A 19,535-nucleotide genomic window follows, 5' to 3' on the forward strand; every position below is an offset into this window, starting at 1 on the left:
AAAGACTAACAGATTTATTTGGGCATAAGCTTTCGTGAGTAAAAACCTCACTTCTTCGGATCCGAAGAAGTGAGGTTTTTACTCACGAAAGCTTATGCCCAAATAAATCTGTTAGTCTTTAAGGTGCCACCAGACTCTTTGTTGTTTTTGTAGATACAGACTAACACGGCTACCCCCTGATACTGGGAAGAAAGGTGACCAAGAATGTAGTTAACTCTTGATCCTGGCCAAAGAGAATATTGTAACTTCTCTCTCCTGTGCTAAAATATACAGAATGTATTGTCAGTCGTAAACTTTCTTTGCATCTTAATAGGAAGGCACAAATCCTCGCACCATCATACAACCTGTTTTGTAAGGCTACTATAAATTGTGGCCACAATAGGCTAAAATAACTTACCTTTATTTGATAGAATATTTATTCCAGTTGACCATAGACCTTTACATACACTTATTTCCCACACTGTTTAATTTCGTCTCCTTCCACCCCATGGGATAGCAATATTTTTTCTTTGGGCCATCATCTCAAACATTGTGTATGGCCTAATGGGAGAAGAAAGAATAGTGTGTCTGTGGTTCATGCTACTGTATTTGTAAAGAAAATTTAGAATAAATTTGCATATTCTTTTCTAATACAGATCTGCAAAAATAAAACCTGCAATGCTGAAGTTATTACCTTAGTAGCTATTGCTAAACTAATTGGACTGAACTAAAGCCCAACTGAGCATTTGCTGTTTAACTTCATCACTGTAGCCACAAAGGCACATGTGCATTCTATGTCATTTGCATTGTCTTCCGTGTTAAAAATTCTAAATCAGATGGTTGTATATGTACATTAAACCAATGTTCTTTAGCTGCCATGTGTGTATGACATTATGACATTCTAGTGTGCTGTTCAGACCAGTGAGGAGCTGTGTCACCACCTTGCAACCAGCGGTGCCTCATGATGTTTTGCCGCTGTAGTTCCCAACTTGAGCCCCTCACAAACAGCCAGCAGCAGGCGGAGCACACCCTGAGTGTCTGTGTATAGCTGCAGCCTGCCAGCATACTCCAGTCACACTCTGGTTTCCACCAGCCTTGGTTACCACTTATAGGGCAACCCCAACACACTCCCAGTCCCGAATTTTCCCGCAAAACACGTATTCTGTACTGTCTAGCGCTCTCCTGGACAGTTCAGATATTTTAGGTCCATTGCCCCTCTAAGAGGATCAATATCCAGTAGTTTGCTATTTTAAATGGAGTTACCCATACAGTTCAATTTGAATGCAACACCGGATTAGATTTGATTAAAGAATAAAACAAGTTTATTTAACTACAAAGAGAGAGAGAGATTAAGTGAGTACAAGTATAAGGCCGTAAAGTCAGAAATGGTTATAGGAAAAATGAAGATAAAATGTTTTCTAGTGCTAAAACTTAACAAGTTAGACTTGGTTCAAGGTAAAATTGTTAACACATGTTCCCAGACCAAATTCTCAGGCCAGGATCTGCTCCCAAAGTCTAAAGACTGTTTCTTTTGTCATCTTAGGTGAAGTAGAGATAAATAGGGAGAGAGAACTTAGGGTGTTTTGGGCCCTGACTTGTATAGGTCAGTCACCCTTTGAAATGCATTTTCCTGAGGATTACCCTAGATAAAGTTCATTCCTGCTGTGAGGATAGAGACAAGGAATCTTTGATGAAAGAGATTTCATGCTGTTGTTTGCTAAGATGCAAATCTGTTTGTTCCTGACCCATTCCTTGCCAAAGAATGGCCACTTGACAGACGATTGGCCATCAGTTTTAATGACACCTGGCAAGAAGTCTCACCTTGTCCTTTGTCTCTGAGATACAGGTTTACCCACTTCCCAGACTTGTCTGGTAAACATCTTCAGTCATGATTTCAGCTTATATTCATAACTTTACATACTATGCTGCTGTAGCCATTTCACCATGATATTATTGACCAGAGAGTTATTAGTGATACCTTTGTGACAGTTGTACCCAGGGTACAATCTGAACTGATGAACAGCTGTGTCCCTTCAATTCTCCAACCTGGGGTGCCTTATACACTGCTTCGCCGTGAGAGCTACCACTCCTGGTTTGCTCACATACAGCCTCCATCATGTAAGTTACTCCCAGCTATGGAGTATGAGTGCTATAGCCAGTCGCTCATGAATTACACTACAGAGCAACACCAGCAAATTCCCAGTTCCAGACTTTCTCCCAGAAATGTATGTGTTGTACTGCCCAGCCCTCACCTGGACAATACAAGCTCATATAAACTCCATCATTTTACTAATAGAAAATGATACTCATGAATCTTGTTATCTCAAATGGATTTTCCCAAATACACTGGTTTAGATAACAGTAAAACAAGCTTAATAAGTACAGAAAGAGAGATTTTAAGTGACTACAAGTAATGAGGCATAAAAGTCAGAATTGGTTACAAGAAAATAAAAGTAAAACACAACTAATGGCTAACTTAACAAGCTAGAGTGAATTCATGGCAAAGGTCTCTCTCACCACAGGTTCCAACAGTCTTACTGGCTGAAACTCTTTCAGTCAGGATCCCTCCCCAGTCCTATGCTGCTTCCTTTGTTCTTCAAGTGCTGTTGATGCCATGGGTAGAGAGAAAGAGAGAGATTACTTTGGACATCTCTCCTTTCTTATAGATCCTTCTCTTTTTTTTGTCATCTCCAGCTAAAGTTCAGGAGACAGAAAGTCTGTGTGAATGGAAACTCCCAGCTGCTCCTTTGTCAAGATGTAGGGTTTTTTTACCCACACCCGCTTTCCTGCCAAAGAAAGGCAACTTAACCAGGCCCATTTGATCTTATTGACACCTGGATGAGGCATTGGCTAGCCTTTTATCTCTGGAGAACCAGATTGTGACAGCTCTCCAGATTTGGAATATGTCTTAGTAACATCATATAGTAGTATCTTATAGCTTTACATACAATGTTGCCACATATATTTTACTAGAACAATAATGAACAACAAATTATGAGTTTTCAAGTGATATTCACAAGGCATGCTCTGTACAAGATTTATCATAGTCCTATAAAGGGGGTGAACATGGGGTACAGACCGTCACAACCATACAAGGCATACTTTGTACAAAGATTATTACTATGGTGTGTAGCGTGTGAATATGGGGGTGCATTCAGTCACAGACATACTAGGGGATGAACCTAGTGTTTCTTCTCCAGTGCTAGTCCAAGCAAAACATGGAGCATGTGTTGCTTATTAGTGTCACCTGGTTGTAAATATTCAAAATATGGGTTTTTGGCCTGTAGTGCTTTTGCTCGGAAGCAGTTTTTACTTGCCTTTCTCCTTCTTCTCTCAGAACCCCTTCATAATTAGCTGTATGCACAGAGACACCATCAACTTTCCTGAAGAAGGTTAAATTCCTGTGTTTCTGAAGGAGATAAAGTCAATACCTGCTGGTCCATCAAGAAGGCATTAAAGGAGAATTGAAGGGAGCTTGGTTTAGTTCTGCCATCTGAGCTGATTTTTATGGTGCAGAGAGAGTGGGGGGAAGCTTTGTAACATGTTAAGGGGGAAATGTTGTTGCCTCATTGCCCTGCTTCTCAAAGTCAGTTGAGACATCTTTCAACCAGTAACAACCACTATTCTGTAAGGGATTGCTCAAGAAAGCACCAAGTGGCAGGGGTGAATAGCTTGCTACATAATAATTTTATCATACAGTACAAGTTGAATTTTACTTAATTGACTCTGAGGCATTCAAGCACCATCAAAATAGTCTAAAAATCTGAAAGACAACAATAATCAAATCAGACACAACGATGTTCCCACAAAGCAGAGAAACCTTCATCAACAAAAGGGATCAGTTGTCCATTGGCGCAAAGAATGAAGGGTGGAGGGAGAGAAGGAGTGCCAAAAAGGTCAAGAATAAAGCAACTGAAATAACTGGGCTTTGCACCATACTCTGAAAACAGCCAGCAAAAGATTGACATTCTAGGGCCTATTCTGTCTTTATTCAGGTTTTTATGCCATGTCCATCTTCATGGAATTCAAATGTCCTCAATCATACAGAGGTGAAACAATTTGCCTAAGGTTACATGGTGGAAGAGCTACCAAAAGAACCCATTGTCTCGTGACTCCCAGCCCTCTGTCCTATTCAGTAGACCATGCTGCCTCCCTATGGGCTATTTTTTCACTTCTGGACATTATGATTTTAAGGGAAGAAGATTCTGGGTTCATTCTCCTCCTTCCTTCTGATACTGTTCATGTTTCAAAAATCAACTCCCATTAGCTACAACTTGCAGCCTTAGCACAAGAGAAGACCAGGAATGGAAAAAAATTCAATTCATAACTTAAAACATGCAAGTGTTTTATAAAAGAATATATGTTATGTTAGTGTTTTTCAGTTTTTTTAAATTATATATGCTCTAAAACTTTACCTTATGCCAGTAGCCTTGCCTCCCATCAGAGATAGGAACAGTTGAGGACAGTTCTTACCCCTCTCCCCCTCACAATTTTCTCTTCTTGTTCTTCATCTCCTTGGGCCCTCTACCTCCATTTATCAATTGCAGAAAAATCCCAGCGAAGCTCTTCTTTGGCCCCATTCCTTACCAGTTTCATATTCCCAAAATAGCTGCCATCATCTCAGTTTCTTTCTCCCATCTATCCTCCCTTATTATGGAAATGGAGACATTTTCTGGGGCTCATCCATCTGTCAGCAAGATCTTCTAACAGGCAGCCTGCTGTGGCTCAAATCCTGATTGGTTCAGTCTAGGAGCTCTAGGGAAGTCTTGCTTCAAAGAGAGTACTCACTAAAATGGTTAAACTGCAGCACAACTTCAAAATGAATCCAGTTTATATTTTGTAATTTGAGCATGATTAATTTTGTGATGGACAAATTAACAATAATTGAGATATTAGCACAAAAAAAGTGTGTACATTTTAATTAATTAATATTGGAAAATCTTGTTTTTTTTTTCTAGATCGTTGGACCTTCCGATGGCTCTAGTTACATTATAGATTACTATGGAGCAAGGCTTACCAAGCTGAGTATTACCAATGAGACATTCAGAAAAACACAGACGTATCCTTAAGTCTGGCAGGAAATGTCGTCTACACACAGGTACATTTTGATTGATTGGATTCAGTAGTCCACTGAAATTCCTGATAACTGATTTATATTAATGACACTTTATTAGAATTATGTAACTGCATATTAAATGTTGTGTATTGAAAAAAGCTGGTAAAGATATTTAGAGAAATGTCATCAAGCACAAGACTTCACATCAGAAGTCTCTTCTGTGTGACTGCTCCATTTCTGTGAACACGTAGCTCATGACTTCTAGGCTGTGCTACTTGTGAGTTATGCAGATATTCATAATTTGCACTGTCAATGTTTTATCTTTCAATGTGAGTTAGTAACAGGCAAAGCATCTGGGGAGAAATTTTGGCACTGTTGAAGTCAGTGGGAGTTTTGGCATTGATTTCAGGAGGGGTAGGATATCATCCCGTGTCTAAAACCCGTGTCACTGTTTCCAGGATTGTAAGGTCTCTGTAACAGTTATGAAATGGACATCTTTATTTTTTTGAAAAGTCAGAAAAAAGACTTAAGAGCCTAATTTTAAAAAGATTGGTCCAAAATCTGAGAGGATTTATATCCTTTGCAATCCTATTACATTCATGGAAAACCTCTTTAAATTAAAGAACAAATTTCAGTGAAGTTGCCTGATTTGGCTCACAGTTTAATAATGATAATCAGCAGCTGGGGAAGGGATAGAAAAGTATAATGCCATAAATAGAACACCCTCATTCAACAGGCACAGTAGACATTCTGCATCAAAGTTAGAATAGAACCTGTTTATTTTGCCTGTATTATACCTTCAGTCTCAAAAAACCCCAAACTTGTTGACTTTCATGGATATCAACTTTATTACTGTTTTAACCATCATCTGTGCGCCATCTTTTTCAAAACAGTTCTTACCAAACATATGTACCTATGTTTTAATGAAACAGAATATGTCAGAAGTACAATTTTTTATACTAAATAGAAGATGTAATAAAATATAGGTATGTGGATTTATCCCTCTAACCTACACTTCTTTTATTTGGTCCTTGTTGACAAAGGCATCTTGTATTTTAATGAAACATATATCCTGGGCGTCTCACAAAATGCTTTGTAACCAAACTTCCGTGTGACATCCAAGATTTACCAAAAATAGGTCATGAAAGATACAGTGAGAAGCTTCAGTGTTGATGTTTGATAGTCAATATCTTCATACTGTTTAATTTAAACATTCCCTTAACCATTTAGTAGATTTGAAACAAGCTTATTACAGAAAAACTGTTTTAATTTGGACCAGAAATCTACATTACATTGTCTTCACTATAACCTCTCACATAACATTTCCGGATTTTTTATTTATATACAACCTTCAAAACTATTTTAATATTTCCTTATCAATGTTTTCTTAAGCGATATATAAATTTTCCAAAGACCACTATTTCATAGAAAATTTGTGTCATTTCAGCTAGTCAGATTCCTTTTAATCTAAATTAAGGATAAGTATAAAAAACACCATACATAAACATAACCTTACTTTTAAGCAATCAGGGTGTTATCAGTATATGCCACATATAAGAAAAGTAAACCATGTATGAATTGGGTTTAAAATTATTTATATTGAGTACATTTAAGGTATAGTTCAAGAACACAGTTATTTAGCATGTCCAGACTACTTGCAGCGTTCCATATTATTATCTTTTAAATGATGCTGAGGCTGATTTGTGTGTGAAAACTTAAAGTGGATGAAAATTTGACATGTTGGCAAGTCCATCTGTTTATATAAAATCTTTGTACATGTCTTTGTTACACCACTCCCAAGAACAGAAAGTTTAGCAGGGAAGAGCATCTGTCAGTACAGAGGCACGTTGTGTGGAGACTCAGCAAAAACAAGTACTATTTTAGGCCTGTCCACCTTGAAAGTGTTTTCATCCTTTATTCCCCCTCATATAACTGCAACAAAACATGGAGTGATTGTTTGTGTCCTTTTCATACTGCTCAGGATTGTACGATTTTGCCACCCATTTCATATTCCCTCTCCTCTATGTAAGAGCCTGTGTATGGTGGTGATGTTACACCCAAGGATGACTAGACAGAAAGGCCTTCGAAGTTCTGGACAACTTTAATTTCTCTCTTCTCTTCAGATTATTTTCCTCTGACCCTTCCTCTTACTAACTCTGTCCCTCTCCTTCACATCCCTCCTCAAAACATGCTGCTTCTATGAAGCCTTTCAGAAGTTGACATTGTCACCGTGCCTCAGTGGGTCACAGCTGAGAATACCAGATTCAAGACAAACTGCTGAGAAATGGGGCAGACCCACCCCAAACTGGTGGTTATTCTTCCATAAGATATACCAAGCCAGTAACAAAAGTAAACTTCTGGTTAACGAGAAGTTAGAAATGCAGTCTCCTTAGGTATCCCAGCCTTTGTTTTACCACCCAGACACTAGACTTAATGGTGAGTGGTTATTTAATTTAATCAATTGAATTTAATCAAACAAACGGTTCTTCCAATCCCAAGAGATCAGCCACATAACCAGGTCAATATAAAACTCAGATCTTACCCAATAATCACACTGTTGCCAATCCTTTAGTATCTAATATCTAAAGGCTTATTTATAAGAGAAAAGAAAGATGAGAGAGTTAAAATGGTCAGAGGAATATAAGAACAGCCATACACGGTCAAACTAAAAGTCCATCTAGCCCAGTATCCTGTCTTCCATCAGTGGCCAATGCCAGGTGCTTCAGAGGGAATGAACAGAACAGTTAATCATCAAGTGATCCATCTCATTGCCCATTCTCAACTTCTGGCGAACAGAGGCTAGAGACACTATCCCTGCCCATCCTGGCTAATACCCATTGATGGACCAATCCCCCATGAATTTATCTAGTTCTTTTTTGAACCCTGTTATAGTCTTGGCCTTCACAACATCCTCTGGCAGAGTTCCACAGATTGACTGTGCGTTGTGTGAAGAAATACTTCCTTTTGTTTGTTTTAATCCTGCTGCCTATTAATTTCATTTGGTGACCCCTAGTTCTTGTGTTATGAGGAGTAAATACACTTTCTTATTTATTTACTTTCTCCACACCAGTCATGATTGTATAGACCTCTATCATATCCCCCCTTAGTAGTCTCTTTTCCAAGTTGAAAGTCCCAGTCTTATTAATCTCTCCTCATATGGAAGTTGTTCCATACCCATAATCATTTTTGTTGCCCTGTAATTTTTCCCATTCCAATATATTTTTTAAAGGGCAACCACATCTGCACGCAGTATTCAAGATGTGGATGTACCATGGATTTATATAGAGTCAATGTATTTTCTGTCTTCTTATCAAATACATACAAGCATTGCAGAGTTTTTGTATCAGGTTTGAAACAATGATGGAATAAACTGCTGGCTTGTGAAGTCTCTGGTAACTTGCAAAAGATTGGAATGCTCCTTTTAGTATAAGTCCAGAGATCACAGCAGGAAAGAGGCAAAATGGAGATGCTTCAAGGGTTTTTTATACCTTCTCCCATGTGAAGGAAACTTCTTTGTCCCAAACAAAGCCCTCAGTGCAGTTTGTGGAAAAGTACAGGCACAAGATGGAGTCCAGAGTCACATGAGCTAATCACATGCCCTTGCATGCTTCAATGAGTCATAGAAGCAGCCACTACCCATATTCTGGCTAAAACGTCCACAGGAAGGCCCACCAAGCATGGATAAGCTTCTTCCATGGCCCATTGTGTTCATTAATGGGCCATCAACTTGAATGGTCCATTCACAATGTACTGGCTAGACTGAATGTAAACTACCTGGTGGGTGTTGCCCATGGAGCAAACACATTTGAAATACTGGTACATAGTCAATATTCATAACTTTAGATACAAAGACATACAAACAAGGATAATCAGATTTGATAGGTTGTAACTTTTCCATTGATACCTTAATATGATATACTTCGTATAAGATTTGTTGCAATTGTATAACAGTGGTAGCAACAATGATATACATGTCATATTTTAATCATACAATGTCACAGACATCACAAGAGTTACATACCTCCTCCAGCTTTTGCCAGCACATCATTTTGTGCTTGAACTATCTTGTGCGGCTCAACACATGCATCCTCATGTGATTAAACTTCAGCTGTGTGGTCAATACTAATAATTGGAGAGGCTTAACTGAGCAGGCACATGATAATGACAAGATCACTAAAGAAGTAATGAGGTTTGCATTTTCATGCTGTAAGAGTCAGACACTGAATGTTTACCATAAGGACTGTAAAAACATCTTTGCAAGATGTAAATCCAGACCACTGAATTCATGACACGTTGTCTGCAGTAGTAGGCATCTAAGTGTTTATCGTGATTTTCTGAATTGCTCAATGCTGTAGAATCCTCCCATAAGTCAAGCTGCTCACCCTATTGTTTCTCTAGTTTTGAGTGATCTTACTATTTCAGAACAAGCCTCTCAAAGGATTGGAGCTCTTCCCTCAATACTTGGTTTGCCTCTCTCTGTAGAGAAAGGCAATAAAATTCCTAATCATATATCTAGATAATTATTTTCCTGCCCCAACTCAACCACCAACACCACAGTATCTGACTGCTTCACAGACATGCATGAACTTATCCTCTCAGCAGCCCTGTGAGGTGAAATATTACTGCTGTTTTACATATGGGGAACTTAGGGGCAGAAAGCAACTACTTTGCTGAAGATGTGGCAGAACCAGGAATTGAACCCATATCACCTGAATGCCAGTCAGACCACAAGACCATGTATTCTCCATAAACATTGTCATTATTTCATTCTCTTTATCTTAAGGTTTTCTGTCTACAGCTGCATCACTGCAGTATTGAAGTGTAGTGTAGTACCTAGTCAAAGGAATCACTTTGGGGCACGTTGCATTGATTTGTACAGTGAGAAGGAAATTAGAGAAGGTGGATGTATATAAAATATATACATTATTTTAAATTTTTATATAAAAATAGGAAATACATTGTGGTGTAGTTGTTTGGTTTTGTGTGTGCGTAGGACATGGCTGCATTAGTTGTGCACGTCAACCTGTATACCTCATCATCATCATATGCACATACCATGTTTTCCAGGAAAACTGTTTTAAAAGCATTTTAAAGAGCAAACTCTCTGACGGCTATTGGACGGCAATGATTTAAATGGCAGGGGAAATAGCTAATGTCTCCTGATGCTGTTTTGTTGATTCTGCTGCTTTTTTCTCTCTCCACTTACTACACAGAGATATCACTTCTCTGCTTTGACTTCTGTACCCGATCAAACCTTGAAATGCTCGGCTTTATTGTTTCCAAAGGTGTATTGTTGTAGCCTGCCAGTAAAACGGTTCAGAGCTGCAGGAAGATCTTTGTGTTTGAAATGCTCTATCAGAGTTTTTGGAAAACATCTGTTGTGACCCCATCAACTATTGTTTCCTTTGTTCCTCAAGAGTATATTGGGTTATATTTGCTTACCCAGCTCTGTGTATTCAGTCTTCTCACATGTTCCATCTTTTCATGTTTTTTTAGCTTCATTTAGCCCATTTCTGGATCCACTGCCCTTCCTGTTGCTTCTGCTGCAATTTCTATCAATATTCTATACACAAAACGATGTTGGGAACATTACAGTTGTGTGCTTAAACACTCAATTGGGGAAATGTCAAAGATAAACTTGCACAGGCAACCATATGTTTCTGCTGTCTCATAGTCATATATTGTGACTGTAATTAATTACATGATTCAATTATATTTCTCTACTATGCCATAATACAGTTCTTTAACCTAAGATACACGGGTACAGTCTGGTAACTTTGAGTTCTTACACTCTCTTCATTGTTGTAAAGGTCCATCATATATTTATATGCACCTGTGGACTTAGGCTTTTTACACAAGTTCTTTTCTCTCACTAAGGGCATGTATCTTAATCAGCAGTCATGTACTAGATATATTCTTTTCAACAAGCAGTTGCAGGAGGCAGTTAACCACAAAAGTAACATAGGCCCCATTCCATTAAAGCAAGTGCTTAATTTTAAGTGTATGCTTTAGTGTTTTGTTAGATCAGGTTTTAATCAGGAACTGCTGCTGTTCTCCCTGCCCCCATCCCAAAGCCAGTCTTTGTTACACTGTGATGCTTTCTAGTCCTACCAAACTCTAAGGCCACGTCTACGCTACGCATTTTTTAACGAGACAGCTGTGCCATACAGTCGTGCCGCTAAAAGGCATGCAGTGTAGCCGCTGTTTGTCGGCAGGAGTGAGCTCCCTCACCAACAAAAAACTCCCACTCACAACGAGCCGTGGTAGCTTTGTCAGCTGGAGAGCTGATGCACCGGTGCTTTTGGTTGGCAACACTTTTGTTGTTTTGGGGAGGTGGGAAAGGGGTTCATTCCCCGGTCAACAAAAGTTTTGTCGTGCAGGTTCCAGTGTAGACAAAGCCTAAGTCAAAGTTGCTGTCTTTCTTTGTAATTTTCTCCAAATGTTTAACCAGATAGTAGAAGACCAAAATGATCCATAATATTTCATGGTTGTATCTATTTTTTCCACTTTAAAGCATATTTCCATCTATGTGCTACGTCACACCCTATTCATTCATGCGTCAGCTGCCAAAAAATACCTGTCTCTTGTGGACCTCCTTCCCCAATTTCTGAAGGACTTTGGAGAAGTTGGACTTCTTCAGAACTATATTAATTAGTATTTAGAGATGACCTGGCACCCAGTCGGAGTCCTTTACATGAATGAAGTCAGGAGAACTGGGCTGGATAGATGCAGCAGCGTATTATCGCCTAGGCTGACAAGGCCTACGCCTAGAGCGGCAAATTTATAATAGCAGCATTTTTGTAATCGCGGCATCAGTGATGCCGTGATTCTACCAATCATAGCGCATATTGAAACCACCAATGACGGTGCGACGCCATTTAGTAAACATACTCACAAGAATCCTAAACGTTAATGATATGACCGGAAGGAAGAAATTAATCGGTTCTCAGTTTTGGATCCATGCGTGGTCCTGTGCTATAAGCGAAATCGCGCTATACAGATGCGCGTTCAAGCGAGGGTCCGCTATACTTGTAATTTTATTTATAATAAAACTTGTAAATGTTCAATTATTTTAATGATATTTAACTTCATTTTAGTTCAAACGAATTTGTAAAAAAACTAAAACAAGTTCATATGAGGCTGGGGGCGGCAATTATTTCAGGGCCTTGGGGCAGCAAAATCATTATTCCACCACTGGATAGATGACTTCAACAAGCCTGGCTGCAGGTTCTAGACCTGAGGAATAAGGTACAGAAGAAGCTTGAGAGCATGATTTTTTTTTTTTTTTTTTGCCTCCTGCTTCCTGTAGGTGGAACCAAACCCCATAGCTGAATTCCTAGGTCTGCTGAAGCTGCTGTTTAGTACACAGGCAAAGATTTAGCACTCGTGTTCTTTCTCGCACAACAAAGATTAACAGGAGTGTGAATGTGAGGTGAATTTGTGCCAGAACAGGATGCTGTTACCATTGTGTTGTCTCTGTGGACCTCAGGCTGTAACAAAGGAAAGGAAATGGAAAGATAAAAACAAATGCATTCTAAACCTGTTTACACAGTGTGAAAGGAAAACCTGGTTCCACAAATTCCATGAACAAGAAATTAAAATATATTGCACAGCATCTCTCCATCTTAACAGAAAAAAATAGCATACTCCCAGTTTCTTCTAGGATTTTTTATCTTTAGCCCCTGAGTCTAATTAGATCTTGGACATGCGCAGGCTCTGTTTTGATAGTTCTGCCTCTGTAGGTTTGAACGGTCTGTTCTCAAGTTTGCATCTGGAGTCGGTAAGAAAAGTAGCTAGCAACCTCTGTCGATGCATATGACACAGCGGGTCTGTAGCTGGTATAAGAATTATAAAGATCAGTTTCCATTACTGTAATTACTGTATAAATCCTCTCTTTAAGAGGATTAAACAGGCCTGTTTTTTAACCTTGCCATGAGCTGAAACTTGGACCCAGTTTTGATGTGTGGCACATTAAGTTCTTTTTCTGTCTCCTCTTCTCTGCAACAGCTTAAGTCAGTCATTTTTTTCCCTGGACTCTGTTCTGAGTTTAGAAGACTTACTTTGGTGGTTGCACCCTGTCACTGTACCTGGTCCTGACCCAAAGGCAAGACCAAGTGGGGTCCACATTTTGGTTAAACCTGGAAAGCACCATTTTCCCCTTTGGAAGCTGTAACTTGTTTTCACTTACCCACCTGTGCTCCAAAACAGGTGTGTAAGAAGGCTGTGAGGTGGAAAGTTCCCAATCTTTTTTTGGTCATTTGGATCAGCGTAATATAAACAAAGCTCTCAGCCGAATCAGTAGTATATCCCTTTCAGTTGTACAGGATTGCATGAAACTGGGGTTTGAAGCAGCCCCAGCTCCCTGGCAGGGTAGAGTGCACACATCTAAAAAGGAGGTTGGCAGTGATGTGCTATTACTGAAACATGTAGGTTCGGGAACCACGGCTCTAAAAAGCCCTAGCATGCTTAGGATAGTTGTAGGCCAGGTGGCAGCTGTAACTTGTATTTATCAGACGTATTATTTTAACAAGTACCAAAACACACAATGTTCATTTTGCTGTTCAGATTCACAGTGCTTTGGACATATTTTATGGTAAACATCTTGTACCAAAAATTGTTGGGAATGAAATGGTTACTATTTTCTGTTCTCTTTAGAGACCTCTTTCAAACCCCTTGCATTTACTGAGAGGAAAACATATGGAAAATATGTAATGGGAAGCCACTATCTGCTAAGGACCTGACTGATACCAACGTCTGTGTGACTGACTGTCCCTGCATAGTCTGAAGAGAGCAGGACTACGCCACTGTATGCGTTGCATTGGCAATAGCGGAAGCCGGGGAAAGAAGGAATCTTTATCTTTCAGGGCTGTCATTTCATGATCTCATCCACTATAGCCCTATCAAGAGGATGATGTGCACCACTTTTCAGTTATTTTGTTAAATAAGCATGAGCAATGAACATCATGCTAACAGACACAATTCCTGGTATCTCATACAGTATCTTGAATTTAAAAGTGTGTGGTAATGTAAGTGTGTATCTGGGAGGTATGGGGGCTAGGATGAAAAGTGACTGACTTGACATTCGCTGTCTTACTCCCAGCTCCTTTGCAAAAGTAGGAACAGAATCAGAATAAAAAATGTTTGTTTTACAACTGTACCAAGTTACAGCACACTCTCTCTCCTCCTTCCCACTTGCATCAAGTACATCCTGTACTTTTGGCAACATGTTGACTGGATATTTAAAAGCTGTGAACTGTTCTGAAAGTTTCACATACAGGGTTATGAGCCATGTGTGTTTGATCAAAATTCAATTACTGCACTGTACCATGCTTGGAAACCTATCATCCCAGGTTATGAAGTATGACGAAATAGGCTAATCTAATTGGTTCAGTATGGGAGCAGTATCAACCAAGCTTGTTATGATAAATAGCTTCCTGTGTTAAAGGTTCTCTAGAGCTTAAGTATCTTGGCTCACCTCCTCCCACAAAATAAGAATATTGTTCCCTGAGAACAGTTACATCACTGTCCCTCTTCTACAATCAGAATTAAGGGGTTGTAGAATTTTTCATTTTGCTACTCCTTGAAAAGATAAACAATGGATGGATATCTGCCCCATTTTTCACCTCCTCACTTTTACCTCTTCTCCCCTCTGTGCCCCCTCCCCTCCCAGCCAAGGGTAGATCATCTTGTACTCACCCTGGTTGTTGGATCTGTTTTACTACTGTTTGAGACAATCCCAAAGAGGGCGTTAAACTTGCTGTGGGCTGGAGTTTGGGAGTTGTATGGTTTTGTATTTGAGGGAGTAGAGTTAAATGGTGAAGCATATTAGTATTTCCAAGCATCTAATAAAACTGCCTTGTCACAATGAATTGTATATCTATGGAAATGTTGCTATCCACTTGGAATTTTTATTTTAGTAGTAGTTTAAGTCCATTGTGCAAGTGTTGAAATAAGAGTAGAGATGGGCTAGTGTTCTAAGCTGGGATTTGTGATTGCTAAATGTGTCCCTGAGACAATGAGCTCAGTCCCACGAGAAGGCACTAGCTCCATGGTTTTAGCAGGCCTGTCTTTGGCAATAACTGATTGTCTGTGATCCTGATGTCAGAGTAATAGACTATGGGAAGGGATAGAACATGGTAAAATGGATCTTTATGCTCCCTAGCCACATGTGTGTTATCATGCGTCGGGTGACGATTTGAGTGAGGTTACAACTACTTATACTCTCAAATCCCCTTAGGACAAAATGATTGTGTGGTTGCTATTGTAGCTTAGGCAGAATATGGTCTGGATCTTTTTAAACACTTTTAATATTAGTGGGACTACTCCCACGAGTAAAGTTATTCACAGGCATAAGTGTTGGTAGGATCAGACCCTATGTGAGTGAGTCTTGGTGTTTTCCCCAGGAGTGCTTAAAACCTGATTAAGTCTGTGTGGTGATTAATGTCCACTTACCACCTCTCTCATACCTCATTGCAATTTGCTTTTAAGCCTTGATCTCATTTTAGTTCACCATTTAAATATCGTGCTTAACCTTCTGCTTACAAATGTACATAATGCTAAAGTCTGCATTTCCAGTGTGTATGAGACCTACTGTAAATAATGGCATTTAATTATAAAAAGCAACAACTTTAGTCACCACAAGATCGGCTGATGACTAAGTCCAGCAATACAAAATTGGGGAGTGCAGAATTCACCACAACAGACAAATATTCATGTACACATAAGATAATAAATATGCCTTTCCTATGCTCCTTAGCACTTTGAAACCCAGATTTGATCAATTCTTTATTTTACAGTGTTTGTTTTCATTATTTTTCTTTAAAAATGCAGTTAGTCTAAAAATTGAGATTCAGTACAATTGTCCCCAAATATCTCAGATGAGAGTAATCCATTTTATCTTCATAAAGTTCCCACAAGAAGTGCTCACAGAGACAGTAGCTTTAACTTCAAAAAGTGACTGTAGGCACTTATGCTAATCTCTTTTTTGGCAAATCAGCTTTTTTGTATTGGATCTCGCTTGATTGAATAGCACTGGAGCTGCCAGAGTAAATGCTATTATCAGTGTACAGTAATTAAGGAAATAGTCCTTGTCACTCTAACAGTGTCCAGGCTGTGTCTACTGTAACAAAGTTAATGGTAAAGAAATCTCTTTAAAGAGTAAGCTACTGGAGTGTGGTTACTTTTGACATGCGGTGAAACTATGCAGTGTTGAATTATAAGTTATGAGAAAATGTATAAAATAGGCCAATTGAAACCTAAATGCATGCTGCTGAACTCTAATACATAATTACACAACAAATTAAACAGTCAACCTACTGACTCAGAGCCAGTTGATTGACTCTGAATCCCCATCCCAAAAAAAGAGAGACTCTTCTGTCGTTCAAAAACCTCAAAACCTTTGCAGCACAGGGAAAAGCCTATGTAAATGATGAACCATGCAGCATAGCAACAGAATCAATACATCTGGGCCCATTCTAACCAACTTGGGGTGTGAATTTAAGTATAGAGGACTCCTATTAACAGTTTTCCCCCAAATTCCCTCCCACTTAAAACTGCAGGCTATTGTCTGTACTTCAGCTGATCACACTTGTGATCGAACATGGAGAGGGGCAGAGTCCCTAAGTAGTGAAGACAAACCATTTAGGACCTCCTAGATTAAAACCAGCAGCTTCAGTTGCACCTGTAAATAAAACTATGGCACAATAGTGTTGTTCTCATTGTGAGAAATGCCACTTAGTAAATGGGTAAACTCCATTCTGCACTACCTGAAGTTTCCAAGTGATCAGTAAAGCTCATTGCAGTAAGATACTGTGGAGGTGACAAAGGCATTAATAACTATGACAAGGTCTGCATTTGTGAAGAAAGATTATGATCTCTTGCCAGGTTGAAATACGTGCAGAAAATACGAGGTTTAAGCAGGTTATAACCAGGCAAAGTGTTAATATTAATCAAGAAGTGTGGTGGGAAACATTGTCCAGGGTATAAATACCTGCATTGCAAAAACACCCCCTCCCCCCCGAGTCCGTAGAGTAGAGTAGTTATACAAATTGAGATAATGGGAAAGGAGAACAAGTCATAACTATGCACCAGAGTCCAAAGGGTGGCTGCTAGTGCAGTACACCAGTACATGTAAGAATCAGTAGAGTAGCCAAAGCTCATGTATGTCTTCTTTTTCTCGACCTCGTTTCTGTGTAATAGGTGTGTGGTAATACATTTTTCACATGTTATTAAAAGACGTGACAGCTTTATGTTTGACTTCATTATCATCTGAAAGTTTAACGTTCTCTGCAGTGCTCCATTTTAATGCATTGACATTCTGAAGGCAGGGCATCATAACCTCTCCATTACATATTTGACACAATGAAGCATCTTCTAAATAAAGTATGAGCCATCCCGTGTAGTTTAGGTGGTACTTTTAAAAAACAAAATTGGCAGAAGTGTTTTGTGTGTATTCAGCGCTCATTTTGTTTGTCTCTGACTAGAAAGAGACTTAGGCCCCAATCCAGCAAAGCACATGCAAAAGTTAAGCACATACTTTAGTGATTTCATTGACTTCAATAGACTACTACACTTAAGTGCTTTGCTGGATCACGGCCTGCGTTCTGTTGTAGGCAGGTCACTGATGTTCTATGCGTTGGTCCAAAGGATTTTTTTTAAAATGGGCCTATCTTGACATTTACAACTGCATATTGGAATGGGAGGATGGGGGTGCTGGTCAGAATTCAAAAAATTATAGCACACGCAGTGAATTTTTTAATTCAGGCCTGCCAAATGCAAAGACAGATGCTTTCTCATTTTCTAGCTCCTGGTACACATTCTACTTTGCTGTTTCAAGGACAAAGGAAATGCTTATCCAATTAGAGGAGGCATGAGATTGTGACATAACAGCTTTTCCTTAAATAAAAGAAGTTGGAAAAAGAATTTTGACACTAAGTCATTATGTGCTATTAAAATAATGAATACACCGTAAATCTAAGCATACGCATAGGTCATATTACAAGTTGTGCTGCTTTTGTCACTAAAGTTGCAATGAGACTACACATGATTCCAGCTCTATACAAGTAACTTGTCCAAATTGCATTTTAAAGGCCTTACTTTAAAAATGAGATATATATAAAAGTGTAAGCCAATTAAATGTGAAGCCAGACTCTGCAATATTTGTAAATTTGATATCTTTATAAAGTTTACCTTGGATGATGTTAAATGTGATATCTTTATCAGACCTGCTCTGATTCCCCTACAGACTGAGTGTTAATAGAGACAAGCAAGATTCTTTCTTTTCTGACTAGTTCTGTGGAGAGTATCAGCAAGAAGAAATAGTTTGCCCAAAATATTTCTGGTTTTATATCCTATTGGGGTCATGGCTTTATGGTCTATGCTTTTCAAATCTGAGGCGTAGGCACCTTGGAACCACAGGCTCAAATCAGAGTCTTAGAAAAGTAAAGCTAGAAGGGACCTCAAGAGGTTATGTAGTCCATCCCCCCCTTGCTGAGGCATGACTAAATATTCCTGAACCATCCCTGACAGGTGTTTGTCTAACCTATTCTTAAAAGCCTCCAGTGATCAGGATTCCACAACCTCCCTTGGTAACCTGTTCCAGTACTTAACTATCCTTAACTAGTCAGAAAGATTTTCCTAATATCGAACCTAAATCTCCCTTGCTGCAGATTAGTATGATGGCTTATTGTCCTACCTTCAGTGTGTTAACCAGGAACTCAGATCTTTCCTATGGTTAACTGGATGTGCTCTAGGTTCCACACCTCAGAGTCCCCACCCATTAGACTCGTTCCCCCAAACCTAAGGCAGGATTAACTATAAAGCAAACTGGTTTATTAAACAGTGACACAAACAGGAAACAGTGACGTATAGGACCCCCAGCATACAGGTACAGGTTGGCACAACAAACTGATATAAAGTAAAGATCCCAAACCCGTAAAGACAAAGGGGAATTTGCTACAGGTAAGGTACAGAGATACACAGCATACTGCACCAGGTTCAGAGGAATGGACCCACTACAGAGGACATCACAGATGGAATATATCAGGACACCAAGGTGAGGACACAGGAGATCAGGATACAGGTAAGATAGTAATCAATCAGGAACTGATAGCTGGAATGGCGGCATTTGCATCTTGGATGTTTCTACAGAAGACCACAGAAGAAGTCTTGGCTAGGACATGTACTGCGCTGCCACCAGGAAGGACAGCCTCTCCTCTTGGGTGCAGCAGTCTTTTATGCTCTCCTGTTACTAGGCAGAACACAGGCCATGTGACCCTTGCTCTTTCACTCCTTAGAGAGAAAAAGGCACCAGTTGTTTCAAGAAGAAGGTCACCAACATGGTGGACAAACAACTCCTTGCAAACAAAATGGAACTTGTAGTTTTTCCCCTACAAATGAACCTGGAGGACAGTTGATCCCCATCCTCTTTATAACATCCCTTACCATATTTGAGGACTGTTATCAGGTCTCACCTCAGTTTTCTTTTCTCAAGACTAAACAT

The 19,535-nt window shown here is 39.3% G+C and overlaps 1 protein-coding gene across 1 annotated transcript in view; it reads left to right on the plus strand.

Annotated features, from left to right (window-relative positions):
- Positions 1-17,283, plus strand: part of TM2D1 (TM2 domain containing 1) — a 39,600-nt gene extending 22,317 nt beyond the window's left edge. Inside the window, exons 6-7 of the mRNA XM_034778522.1 lie at positions 4,938-5,077; positions 13,691-17,283. Coding sequence (XP_034634413.1) covers positions 4,938-5,048 — 111 coding nt within the window. The 3' untranslated portion in view covers positions 5,049-5,077; positions 13,691-17,283. The remainder of the gene's footprint in view (positions 1-4,937; positions 5,078-13,690) is intronic.
- Positions 17,284-19,535: the final 2,252 nt, after the last annotated feature.

The sequence above is a fragment of the Trachemys scripta genome, chromosome 8 (genome assembly GCF_013100865.1).
Source record: "Trachemys scripta elegans isolate TJP31775 chromosome 8, CAS_Tse_1.0, whole genome shotgun sequence".
NCBI lineage: Eukaryota > Metazoa > Chordata > Testudines > Emydidae > Trachemys > Trachemys scripta.